Genomic DNA, 13897 nt, shown 5'->3' with positions numbered 1-13897 from the left:
AACCCTACCTCCCATATAACCCCCCACCCTAAATTCCTCCATATACCTGTCTAGCGGTCTCTTAAATTTCACTCATGTATCTGCCTCAACCACTAACTCAGGCAGTGCATTCCACGGACCAACCACTCTCTGAGTAAAAAACCTTCCTCTAATATCCCCCTTGAACTTCCCACCCCTTACCTTAAAGCCATGTCCTCTTGTATTGAGCAGTGGTGCCCTGGGGAAGAGGCACTGGTTATCCACTCTATCTATTCCTCTTAATATCTTGTATACCTCTATCATGTCTCCTCTCATCCTCCTCCTCTTCAAAGAGTAAAGCCCTAGCTCCCTTAATCTCTGATCATAATGCATACTCTCTAAACCAGGCAGCATCCTGGTAAAGCTCCCCTGTACCCTTTCCAATATTTCCACATCCTTCCTATAGTGAGGCGACCCGAATTGGACACAGTACTCCAAGTGTGGCCTAACCAGAATTTTATAGAGCTGCATCATTACGTCACGGCTCTTAAACTCTATCCCTTGACTTATGAAAGCTAACACTCCATAAGCTTTCTTAACTACCCTATCCACCCGTGAGGCAACTTTCAGGGATTTGTGGACATGTACCCCCAGATAATTCTGCTCCTCCACACTGCCAGGTATCCTGCCATTTACTTTTACTGTGCCTTGGAGTTTGTCCTTCCAAAGTGTACCACCTCACACTTCTCCGGGTTGAACTCCATCTGCCACTTTTCAGCCCACTTCTGCATCCTATCAATGTCTCTCTGCAATCTTCAACAGTCCTCTACACTATCTACAACACCACCAACCTTTAAAGCCATGTCCCCTTGTATTGAGCAGTGGTGCCCTGGGGAAGAGGCACTGGCTGTCCACTCTATCTCTTCCTCTTAATATCTTGTATACTATATAATAAGTTTAAATGTTTTACATGGACTGTTGTATATGCATCGTGTCTTATTTAGGATTCAAATATATATGACAACGGTGATTTTTTTTTCAGATTGTAGGATATTTTACCTGGATTTTTCATGTATAGATTGTACATTGTAATATTAAAGTCAGATGTGAAACATTCAGGCTGGAAAATCTAATGTCTTCATTATAATAGTGAAGTTGCTAGTCTTTTTGACTTTGAAATTAATTACAAGTAAATTTTGTAATCAGAAAAATGTAAAATAAGCATGAAATAGTTCACTTACAATGTTAAGTATGTGTACAATATCTTAGTTAGAAATGTAGTGATACCTGTGATGTTAGTAATTTAGAATATTACTGGTTTGTGGAGAGTGGTCTGCAGAAGGCAAAGTGATGTGTTGGGTTCTTAGTACCTGAACTAGTGATCTGCATGTGGTGTGATGGTGTGCATCCAGTAGTATAACGTTCCTGTACACAATTGTTTTATTGAGAAATATGCACTGTTTACCTTGGAATATTAATGTCACATGCATAACGAGTATGAAGTAATTCTCTAAATAATGAGATGCCTATGCAGTGTTTGATATAGAAATATTAATACCATATGCATTCTGTGTGATCTTGAATATTCAATGCTGTGTATTCACAATTTGCCTGAAAATGTTGATAACACATGTGTGCAGTGTCTGAAATATAATTTTAATGACATTTGCATGCCATGTGTAGTCTGTTATATAAATAACACATGTATTTTAACCCTATTTAGAACATATTGCAGACAATGCCTGGAGTGAAATGTTAGTGGTACATGTGTCTAGATTTTAAATAAAATATGAGTAATGTGTGAATGCAAAATATGGTATATTACTGACCTATATTATTCAGAACAATTGCATACAAGGTCTAGACTGAAATATTAGCAAAATATTGTTAGAGTGCCTAGTCTAGAATATTAATAACATATTTATGTATTATCTGTACTGAGATAGAAATGGAATGTGCACTCTGGAATATGAGTGAGTTGTTATACTTCATCCAACAAACTTCAATAGGATATGCATGAGAATGCTGTTGGTGTTTTCTGAGGTAGCAAATGAGATATTTTACATCAAAATTAATATAATGTTCTCAAAATAAATCTATTTTGATTATTCATTTCATGTCCATGCAGTATTTATCATGGTTTATTGTTGAATGTATACAATGCATTAACCCAAATATTAATCTTAGGTGTGCAGTTTGTCAGGCTTGTAATGTTAATAACATGTAGTGTTATAGTTAATAAACTGTATCTGGCCTGAAATATTAGTGATAACTTTGAACAACTCTACTATCTAGAACAGTCATCTTGTTTGGATGAAAATGTTCTGATCTTGCTGCACTCACTAATAGAACTAATGAACTGTGAACATACAAATTTGAGTTAGAATATTAATATTCCTTGTTTAGAGCATCTGAACATTGATGTAAGGAAAAACATTTAAAAATGAACAAAATTTCTGACATGGCATATTAACCACTGAACAGGATGTGGTCCACAAATTACAACAGGAGATAGAAAATGCATGTCAAAATGGCAATGTTACAATGGAAATGAGGGATTTTAATGTGCAGATAGATCAGGAATATCAGGTTGGTGCTGGATCCCTAGAATGGGAGTTTCTAGAATATCTATAAAGATGGCTTTTTAGAGCAGCTCGTGGTTGAACCTACTGTAGGATTGGCAATTGTGGATTCTGAGCTGTGCAATGAACCGGAACTGATTAGAGCTTAAAGAGGCAAGTGATCATATTATGATAGAATTCAACCTGCAATTTGAGAAGGAAAAGCTAAAGTCAAATGTGGAGTTAAAGGAAATACAGAGGCATGAGAGAGGAGTTGGCTAAAATTGATCAGAAAAGAAAGCTGGCAGCTATGACGGCAGAGCAACAATGACTGGAATTTCTGGAAGCAATTTGGAAAGTGCTGGATTACACCCCAAACAAGAAGAAGTATTCTAAAGGCAAGATGTGGCTAACAAGAGAAGCCAAAGAGAGGGCATATAATAGAACAAAAGTTCCTTCAAATACATAAAGGATGTGCTGATAGTGGAGAGGGTTCAAAGTAGGTTCACGAGAATGATTCCAGGATTGAAAGGCTTGTCCTATGAGAGCATTTGATAGATCTGGGCCTGTACTCACTGGAATTCAGAAGAATGAGGGGTGAGGTCATTGAAACCTATTGAATGTTGAAGGACTTTGATAAGGGAGATGTGGAGAGGATGTTTCATATGGTGGGGTGAGGGGGTGGTCTAAGACCAGAGGACACAGCCTCAGAATAGAGGAGCTTCCTTTTAGAATGGAGATGAGAAGGATCTTCTTTAGCCAGAGTGGTGAATCTGTGGAATTCATTGCACAGGTGGCTGTGAAGGCTAAGTCATTGGGTATATTTAAGGCTGAGGTTGATAGATTCTTGATCAGTCGGGTCATGAAGGAATACAGGGAGAAGGCAGGAGATTGGGGCTGAGAGGGAAAATGGATCAGCCATGATGAAATGGTGGAGCAGACTTGATGGGCCAAATGCCCTAATCCTGCTCCTATGTTGTGTAATAAAAAAAATGAAGTATGCAGATGTGAATGTGCCATTTATCTGGGGAATAGACAAGCTAGTGCAAAAGTTTTCAACCTAACAGAAATATCTAAATGGGGAGGGAATGCACTTAAGGGGATGTGGTATGGTGGGGACTCTAGGAAAATTGTTTTCAGTGTGAGTGTGTCTGGAATCTGGGGGGTATCGAATGTGGGAGGCAGAGACACTTAACGTTTAAAAAAATATCCTGAAGAAAGCTTAAATTGTCAATGACTGTAGAGTTTTGAGCAAGAATATAGATGGGGTCACTTGAATATTGGCATGGATATGGTGGGCTAAAAGGGCTGTTTTAGTCTAAAATTTGACCTGGAATACTGATGTGTGAAAACTGTCTGGCCTGAATTAACAAGGATGTCAACCGTTATTACCTGTTCTGCTTGATCCATTTTGTTATATTGAAGAGTTGTTTTTATGTGATTTCTTCCAGTGGAAGGTTCATGCTAATAATTCAATTTTCTGTTTTTATGCTGTTTTTTTTGTGGCATTTCACGATTAATCTATCTTAAATAGTAATTTTTGTAATTAGCACTTCATTAAATGGTTGCGTGGACAATCAATGAGAAAATAGTTTGAAGACAAAAAAGTCCCAATCTCCACCTGAAGTAGATTGTGAAGAGAACATGGGAGCGGTGGGAGGGATCAAGGTGGATGGTCCCTTTAACCTATTGCTTCTTGTCAGTAAATAATTCAGGGAGATCAGAGAAGTGCTACAAACTTCTAATTTAATGTAATTGATATTTTTATATCATATTCATGTGACAAGGAAGAGCAGGGGAGTAAAAAGCACGTAGATACGATTATCAGTTAATATCAAAAACAACACAATGTGCTTGTGATACAGGTTATCACAGATTTTTAAAAAATTCTTATGGTAGAGGATATGGTTGATGTGCTAAATGTGGTACTTTGAAATCAAAAAAAGCAGATGATAACACTGTAATTAATACAGACAATGATAAAATTAGAATATAGGGATAAAGAGGATACAAGTCACAGTGTTATTTGAAATACCTGGCAGCAACCTATCCCTGCTTATGTTAAGGATAGAAATTGTGTAAGTGGAAGAAAATGGTCAGTTGACATTTCTGGTTGAAACCTTTCATTTGGACTGAAAGATGATGTGGAAATAGTCAGTAGAAAGGTAAGGGCAAGCAATCCATCACTACTTCATCCTGGCTGCCTTTTCTACATTTTTCAGTGCAGATCAAAGGTCTTGACCTGAAATATTGACTTTTTATTTCTGTACACATGCCGCATGACTTATTGAGTTCACTCAGTTTGCATTTGTTGCTTATTTTATCTTGAAATTGTACTTTTTTAAAAAATTCATTGCTGCAAATGTGCTTCAGTGTGTTAAGAATGACAAAGTTGTAAATATTCCAGGCTTATGATAAGATGGAGTAACCTGTAACCAATGAGAATTTGGTGAATAAACTTTTAGAAAGCATGGGAAATATTTAGTTACGGTTGGGAAAGTTGAGTTTCTCAAATGACAATTGCATGGATTTCAAGCAGGTGTCTCTTGGAACAATCTCACTGGTGGAATAGGAGTATGGCTTGTTGCATGCATGGACCAACAATAAGTATTTACCAATGTTGCTATTAATAGACATGAGTAAAATTGAAGGTGATGTGGTTATCAAGATTGATTCCTTGTGACTCAAAATTAAGATGTTTGCACTTTGATACAGAATTTGCTAGCTGTTATGGAATACCTGAATAAGCAAGGTGGGCCAAATCACTATTTTTCTGTTACAATGTTGTAAGATGCTGTTTGGGGTTTACCCATGTTGTGTTGGGGGGGGTGGTAATTGCACACCCCGAAGGTGCTGAGTGGAAACCATGCCTCAGTAGTGTTCGCTGTGGGCACATGAGTGGACCACTGATTCTGTTTAAGCTGGAGGTGCTTGTTACTGAAGGTCTTCAGATTTATATTTTGGGAGTTGGAAGGGTTGACTCTGAGCTTTGAAGGATTGTGAGGCCAGTTATTTTGGATCGCAAATGATTTTCTGATGGCACAGTGTGGGTGAGAGAGTAGTCAGTCAATTTGTCGTATTCTACAGGGTTTATGGTGCAACACTACAGAGGCCAGTTTTAAATTATGACACCATTTTTGAATTATGTAATGTGTTGACTCCTTATTGCATTGATTCTATCAGCACATTTCTCTGTGGGACACATTCTGAATTGTTAGTGAGGTATTAATGCAGAAGAGCAGAGATATTTTGCTCCATGTTCCTGGTTACCCTGTATTTTGAACATTATGTGCAACAGGCCTGCTTCCCCCTCTGGAAGGAAGAATATACTTGACATGCTTGATAAAGGGAGTGGCATATTTGGTATGAGAAAAGGTTAAATCAGAGGATTGCAGCTTTCTTGAGATCAGAAGACCAAGAATCTGTAATGCAGAGTTAACATGATTGATGGACTGGTGTTCTTCCTAATGTGCTACCTGGACTCAGGGTCACAGTTTCAAAACAAGGAGTTGGGAAAGTGATGACTGAAAATTATTTAAGGTGGGGAATATATCCTTCAGAGAATTGGTTGCTTAAAATATTGAAGGCTGAGAGAAGTGACAGGAGGTTAGCACTGAGGTACAAGGCAGCAATGATCCTTGTCAAGGATGCAGGAAGCACTTCCAGTTAAGATGATGCTGGTGAACCTCTGTGACTTCTGGCTAGTAGCTAATGAAACAAGGATAGCAACTAAGTACTTTGTAAACCACACTTTTTCTGACAAAAGATCATCACAAGTAATAGTGTATAACTTTTCTTTAGACTTGGAGACAATTCGATTTAGAATCAAGGCATGGTGAGGGGGTTGGCCCATCACCGAGAGTGTGGAAGAGCATGAAAAATAGGTCACAGGACGAATCAAAGCCACGGGGTCCAGGTGCCAGACGTGAATGACCAAGATCTGTGGACGGAGATTTGCAGGCCTAATCGAAACAGAGAAGTCCAGCATATCCAAGCTGCAGAACCTGTTGTTCAGACGGAGAGTTAAGTGCCAGGCCAGGCTGAAACGGTCAGCGTGTCGAGGCCCAAGGCCCAAGGCAAGGTACAGGCCGGTTAAGATCACTCCTCCACAAAGGTTATTCGGCTCTGCGCCGAACTATGAAATTCCTTTGCGGACTTCAGTTCTGAAACACTATTTGCTTGCGGTACTGTTTGCATGATTTTTTTTAATTGCACATTGGGTGTTTGATGGTCTTTATTAGGGAGTTATTTTATTTTTTATGGGCATGATATAATTTTTTATTCTCTGCACATTTGGTATTAGACAGTCTTTTTTCATATAAATGGGGTTTGTTTTTGTGTTTCTTTGTTTTGTGGATGCCTGTTAGGAGACAAATCTCAAGGTTGTATAATACATATATACTTTGAAGCACACAGACAATGGGCTTGTATTTGTGATTCGAGGATGGATTTCAATGGGTCTATGGAGGAAAGCGGTAAGATGAGATGGTGAGAATGTGGAAGCTGGGAAGGTTGGGAAATGAGATATTGTAGTTTGGTACAAAAACAAAGTTGTACTTTTTAAAATATGTCTTGATATATGGAGGGTGAAGGTAATGCAGAAATGGAAATGTGTGATTAAAACATATAATTAGAAGGGGAATGGAATTAAGGAGTGTATTGCTAAGAGGGAGTTTAGAAGTTAGGAAAATATTCTTTACTTGTGCAGAATTGGGGTGAATGCACCTTATCTGTTGTTTTTAATTCTCCTTTAAGGAGTATAGTTTGGAATTGTTTGTACAATTTTTTGTAGCTTGATTGATGTGATGAATCAGCTGTCGTATCATTGAAGGAAGGTAGGTTGATGCTCATTATACGTGAAAAGATTGTGAGATCTCCTCATTGAAGATTAAAGGAGCATTAACTGATAGAATTTCAGAGCATGTTGTTGAGTTGTTTTTCAGAAGGTATTGCCCCCAGTATAACTGTTGATGTGGTGGGATGTGTTTTGTCAAAAGATAGTGAATGAATCCAAGATTTGACTTAAGTGATTTGTGGAGGTTAAATCTTTTAGATATGTTATTCTTCAAGTGAAAGATAAATGTGTTCAATTTGGTCAAGGATTAAGAGGGACAGTGTTGTTGAATGGTAGAGTATATAGTACAACCCATGTAGATATTGTTCCTAGTTTTGGGGTGGACAAAGGGTAATTCACCCAATGAGCAAAATTTAGTTAAATATGAGCACTGTATTCAGTCTGACTGTCCTGTCATAGCTACCGTTATGAACAGTTGTTTTAAAATGTAGCCAGGAGTACTTGAGCTGGAATATGATGCTCAAGATTTTGGTGAGACTGCAATTGGAGTATATATGTGCAGAAAAGATTAAGAAAGATGTACGTTGCGTCTGGGTGGCTTGAGTCATACGGGGAAATTGGACAGACTGGGACTGTTTTCAGTAGAGTGCAGCAGGTTGAATGGGTGAATTTCTGGAGGTATATTACATTATGAGAGGCACAGATAAGGTTGATGGTCAGTGCGTTTATTAGGGTAGAAGAATCTACAATGAGAGAGGAAATATTTAAACAAGACCTGCAGGAAAACTTGTTAATACAGAAGATGGTGTGTATAAGGAACTGAGGAGCCTGAAGAGGTATGAACAATTACCATATTTAAAAGAGATTTGGACAGGTTTAGAGGCAGGCAAATGGGATTACTGGGTTAAAGGACCTGTTGCTGTTGTGAGGTGTGATTCTAAGTGAAAGTTGTCATTGTGTAGAGTTTTTAAAGGAGCATTAGTGCAGTGGTACCCTGTGGTGTGAGAAAATCACTCCCAGGTGAAAATATTTTTCAAATTGTGTCACTTCAGCATTTGTCTATTTCGTAAACTCTTTGAATAAATAGTATTATATAAAGGAATGTTCTGTCAACTATGTACAGAATAAAGAATAAACTAATGAAAGAAATATTGTTCTCAGTTTTCTTGTGAAAATATGTTATGATTATATTGTTCCTTCAGTCATGTCTGTACATCTATGCATCTGGTCAATATATTCTTTGTAAGAAACTTGATCAGAAAATGCTTTCATATAGGTGACATGGAATTAAATTGTCTTTGAAAGGACTGAAGCTGTGCTTGTCTTGTTGGTCCTTTAGTCATGGACTGCTACAAATTGTTTGAAGAAACATAATTCTTGTCTGAGTTAATACTTGAGGGTTTGCGTCCTTTTTGAAAAGCTGTAACGGGATGTGCTTTCCTTTCAGTATCATTTATAAATTTGTTGAAGGGGGTTTGTTTTGTTTGAAGTTCATTTTTAGACTGGGCTAGAAGATGAGAGTTGTCTGTGAACCAGTTGGAACCTGAAGGGTTTGTGTTCTGCAGAAGCTTACAGCGATTGCTCAGGGAGGGATGGGTGTTGCACACTCCAGGAGGACCTGACCTACAGGCAGGGTGGAGAGTGTGAGTGGTATTATTGTTCATTGATTTTATGAGGACACTGTGATCATCTTGAAGATCAGGAGGTGTAGTCTTCTTTCGGCGTGGAGGGGCAACTGGTGCAGTGGTTACATCTCCTGAGTTTGTGCCTTGGCTAGTACTGAGTTCACGTGAAGTTATGTCAGTTATACACTGCTTCTCTTGTTTGGGATTGTATTTTGACTGAGCAGATATCTCTTTGATCACTCCTGAAGATTTTAAGGAAAGAAACGATGATGATTGTTCCACTTGGCTAGACTTTGAAGTCAGTGTACCCATGTTAGGTTCCTTACTGTTTGCAGCCTGTGGAAAGAGATTTTTTAAAAAGAAATTAAATGCAATGAAAATGTATATCATACTGGATCAGTCATGAAGATGCAACATTTTATGTTGCTGCAGCTGCAAGTGAGAAATTTAGTGGGCGGTGAGGGTGTTATTGGATTAAAAAATAATAATGGCAATTCAAATGACTTGTCTGTGAGTGATAGAGTGGATAGGAAAGAGATTCAGCTGTGTCTGCATTGCTACAGACTCATTTATTTATTGAGATATTGCATGAAATAGCCACGCCACCCAGCAACCCCCACTTTAACCATAATCTTATCACGGGACAATTTACAGTGAGCAATTAACCTACCAACTGGTACAACTGTGGACAGAGAGGAAACTGGAGCACTGAGCGGATACCCACACGTTTACAGGCAGGGGTAGGAATGGAATCCACATTGCCTGTACTGTAAAGTGTTGGGCTAACCACCACACTACCATGCCGTCTCTACTTTAATGTTTGGAATGTGGTTGCAATAATTGGATTTTTGTGTTAAAACAAGTTGGTTGTAGTTTCAGTGCAGTTCACAGATAAGTTATGAGGGGTGTAGAAACTTGATCTTTGTTTTGTTGCACTGAAAGGTTGTGTCACTTGTTGTCTTGCACTCGGAGGGGAGCCAGTACTGAGGAGAAGAGGGAGATTGTATCTGTAGTGGAACCTACCTTGGGTCTTAGCATTGATGAAGAATTTGTAACATAAACTGCTCAGAAATAGGTGTTTAGATAGATTGACGTTGAGCTTCACATCACTTCCTTCGAGCTTGCTGAAACAGCAGAGTGCTCTGGAAGTAGGCTTATCTGCAGTTGAACTACAAAGGAATTGATGTTTTTGCTGTAGGCACCTCTCTCAGCTCAATGGGCCTGGACCCTTCTTTAGTGTCATAATCTGTTTGAGATGGCATTTATGTTTGTTGCTGATTTTCAGAAGTGGAAATTTATGTGCAGTGAAACTCACACTGTGAACTTGTAGCTGGACACAATTGTCTTCATGGAGCATTTTCATGAACAAACCAGTGACAGGAAGTTACAGTGAGAGGCAGGTGCATGTAGCATATTTTAACAATAGCATTTCCAAAAATTGTATGATTCACTTTAAAGCATAAAAGGCATGGTGCAGAATGTAACTCACCAATTGACCTTTCCACTGTTCAGTGACTGGACTTGGAGTATGTTGGTGATTTGATGGAAGTGATTTTGAAAGAGAAGAGGTTGGCAAGTGGCCTGGAGTTGGAGGGAAAAGTTTAAAGTTGACTTTCAAAGATATCACTTCTGAAAATGGAATATACATATAAAAATATATTACTGTCTTTGCATGTACATGCAAATTTACCCAAACTCACCTGATTTCAGCTCCATTAAATGTTTTATTGCCTGTTCTGCTTCTTCTGCAGATGTTGTTTTGATTTGCTTCACATTGTAGGGTTTGCTTATTCCAGTTCTTTGTGATAACTGTTAAATAAAGTTACATTTAATTTCACGTGAAAATAGAGCAGTTAATTTTTGTGCAGAGTAATCCTTCACAGTCATGGAACACTACAACACAGAAACAGGCCTATTTACTCTGAGCCAACCCAATATTCTTCAGAACATGTCAAACTACAAATGATTATAGTTTCCTTGAGATTTTGACTTCAACGCATCTAATTTCCTCAGATTCACCATTACTCTAGTACATCAACCTTGACAATTTCTGAAAAGAAAGCGGACATGATTATTTTTATTCTTGTGTCATCATTACAAGTGATTCCCAACAAAAACTTGCTTTTGGGTTTTCTTAGAATGTTCATTTTTCATAGGTACCACACAAACTTCATTTCACTCCCAAACCAAACTATTAGATCAATCCTGAGAAGTCATCAGCTATGTATTTCTCCATTTTCAAGCAACCCTCGAAGATAATACTTTTAACAATATCTGACTGAGCTGCATTTCTCTCCTCAAAAAGCATTCTAAAACATTGTGAACAATGCATAGAAAAATAATTTGACACACATTCATCAACAGCATGGCATGGGAATGTACATAGAGACCCATTAAAAGCAGATGACCTCACTCTTACACCTGTTATAAGATCAGATTTCAATCTTTAATATTTGACAGTCTCACTGAGTGAACATCAAGAGGACACCTTGCTGATCTTTACAAAACCTGCAATAGGTTACCGACCTCATTCCCTTCCAGTAATCAGCCTCCAAATGTCCAACTCCACTGACTACTGCCTCTGCCAGATTCACATTCAGTTCCAACCCCTTGCCCATTTCCAGTCTTCTTATGTTCAATCCTTGCCTATTTCCATCTGTAACACCTTCCAAATCTTTGGGAAATTCCAGTTTTCTGATCACACCTGCAGATATCTATTCCCTTCATTACTCCTTTCACCAAAAGGACTTCTGGAGGCATTTCTTTCCTATCTTCAACTCCTCTCATTTTCCTAATTTACATGTTGACACAGGAGCTGAAATTGGCTTGGATGTGCCCACCCCTCCCTTAGAGAAGCAATATAATCCATTCAGCACTATGATAATCAGCCATAGTCTTCACAATTGATAGGACAGCCTCAAAGGGGCATATTGCATCCTTACACCCAGGATTCTGATACTCTGGCATGATACCAACACACTCTTCACTTGAACATATTCCTCCCAGTCATTTCTACAGCAACTATTTTCATTATATGTAAAGTGTAGAGAAAATGTTCTAATTTAGAAAGATCTTGGGGAGCAAGGAAAAGCTGCCTCTGAACATTTTACAATTTAGTCTGCAACGTCAGCTCACAAACTAATTCAAATTAATTGCACAATTCAAATAGGGCTGGGGAAGAAAACATAGAAAATAGGTGCAGGAGTAGGCCATTCGAGCCTGCACCGCCATTTATTATGATCATGGCTGATCATCCAACTCAGAACCCTGCACCAGCCTTCCCTCCATACCCTCTGATCCCCCTAGCAAACAAGGGCCATATCTAACTCCCTCTTAAATTTCGCCAATGAACTGGCCTCAACTGTTTCCTGTGGCAGAGAATTCCACAGATTCACCACTCTCTGTGTGAAGAAGTTTTTCCTAATCTTGGTCCTAAAAGGCTTCCCCTTTATCCTCAAACTGTGACCCCTCATTCTGGACTTCCCCAACATCAGGAACAATCTTCCTGCATCTAGCCTGTCCAATCCCTTTAGGATTTTATACATTTCAATCAGATCCCCCCTCAATCTTCTAAATTCCAACGAGTACAAGCCTAGTTCGTCCAGTCTTTCTTCATATAAAAGTCCTGCCATCCCAGGAATCAATCTGGTGAACCTTCTCTGTACTCCCTCTATGGCAAGGATGTCTTTCCTCAGATTAGGGGACCAAAACTGCACGCAATACTCCAGGTGTGGTCTCACCAAGGCCTTGTACAACTGCAGTAGTACCTCCCTGCTCCTGTACTCAAATCGTCTTGCTATGAATGCCAGCATACCATTCGCCTTTTTCACCTCCTGCTGTACCTGCATGCCCACTTTCAATGACTGGTGTATAATGACACCCAGGTGTCGTTGCACCTCCCCTTTTCCTAATCGGCCACCATTCAGATAATAATCTGTTTTCCTATTTTTGCCACCAAAGTGGATAACTTCACATTTATCCACATTAAATTGCATCTGCCATGAATTTGCCCACTCACCCAACCTGTCCAACTCACCCTGCATCCTCTTAGCATCCTCCTCACAGCTAACACTGCCGCCCAGCTTCGTGTCATCCGCAAACTTGGAGATGCATTTAATTCCCTCATCCAAGTCATTAATATATATTGTAAACAACTGGGGTCCCAGCACTGAGCCTTGCGGTACCCCACTAGTCACCACCTGCCATTCTGAAAAGGTCCCGTTTATTCCCACTCTTTGCTTCCTGTCTGCTAACCAATTCTCTATCCACATCAATACCTTACCCCCAATACCGTGTGCTTTAAGTTTGCACACTAATCTCCTGTGTGGGACCTTGTCAAAAGCCTTTTGAAAATCCAAATATACCACATCCACTGGTTCTCCCCTATCCACTCTACTAGTTACATCCTCAAAAAATTCTGAGATTCATCAGACATGATTTTCCTTTCACAAATCCATGCTGACTTTGTCCGATGATTTCACCGCTTTCCAAATGTGCTGTTAGCACATCTTTGATAACTGACTCCAGCAGTTTCCCCACCACCGACGTTAGGCTAACCGGTCTATAATTCCCCGGTTTCTCTCTCCCTCCTTTTTTAAAAAGTGGGGTTACATTAGCCGCCCTCCAATCCTCAGGAACTAGTCCAGAATCTAACAAGTTTTGAAAAATTATCACTAATGCATCCACTATTTCTTGGGCTACTTCCTTAAGCACTCTAGGATGCAGACCATCTGGCACTGGGGATTTATCTGCCTTCAATCCCTTCAATTTACCTAACACCACTTCCCTACTAACAATTATTTCGCTCAGTTCCTCCATCTCACCGGACCCTCTGTCCCCTACTATTTCTGGAAGATTATTTATGTCCACCTTAGTGAAGACAGAACCAAAGTAATTATTCAATTGGTCTGCCATGTCCTTGCTCCCCATAATCAATTCACCTGTTTCTGTCTGTAGGG

At 39.2% G+C, this 13897-nt stretch overlaps 1 protein-coding gene across 1 annotated transcript in view; it reads right to left on the bottom strand.

Moving 5' to 3' along the window:
- Nucleotides 1–1775: 1775 nt before the first annotated feature.
- The window catches only part of LOC140201364 (synaptojanin-2-like), a 112239-nt gene continuing 100117 nt past the window's right edge, over nt 1776–13897 (bottom strand). The window contains exons 25-27 of the mRNA XM_072265366.1: nt 10640–10748; nt 10429–10520; nt 1776–9275 (exon numbers count right to left, since the gene is read on the bottom strand). Of these exons, the coding sequence (XP_072121467.1) occupies nt 8664–9275; nt 10429–10520; nt 10640–10748 (813 nt within the window). The 3' untranslated portion in view covers nt 1776–8663. The remainder of the gene's footprint in view (nt 9276–10428; nt 10521–10639; nt 10749–13897) is intronic.

Source organism: Mobula birostris, chromosome 8 (genome assembly GCF_030028105.1).
Source record: "Mobula birostris isolate sMobBir1 chromosome 8, sMobBir1.hap1, whole genome shotgun sequence".
In the NCBI taxonomy this organism is placed as follows: domain Eukaryota; kingdom Metazoa; phylum Chordata; class Chondrichthyes; order Myliobatiformes; family Myliobatidae; genus Mobula; species Mobula birostris.
This window is presented reverse-complemented; position numbering and strand designations above follow the sequence as displayed.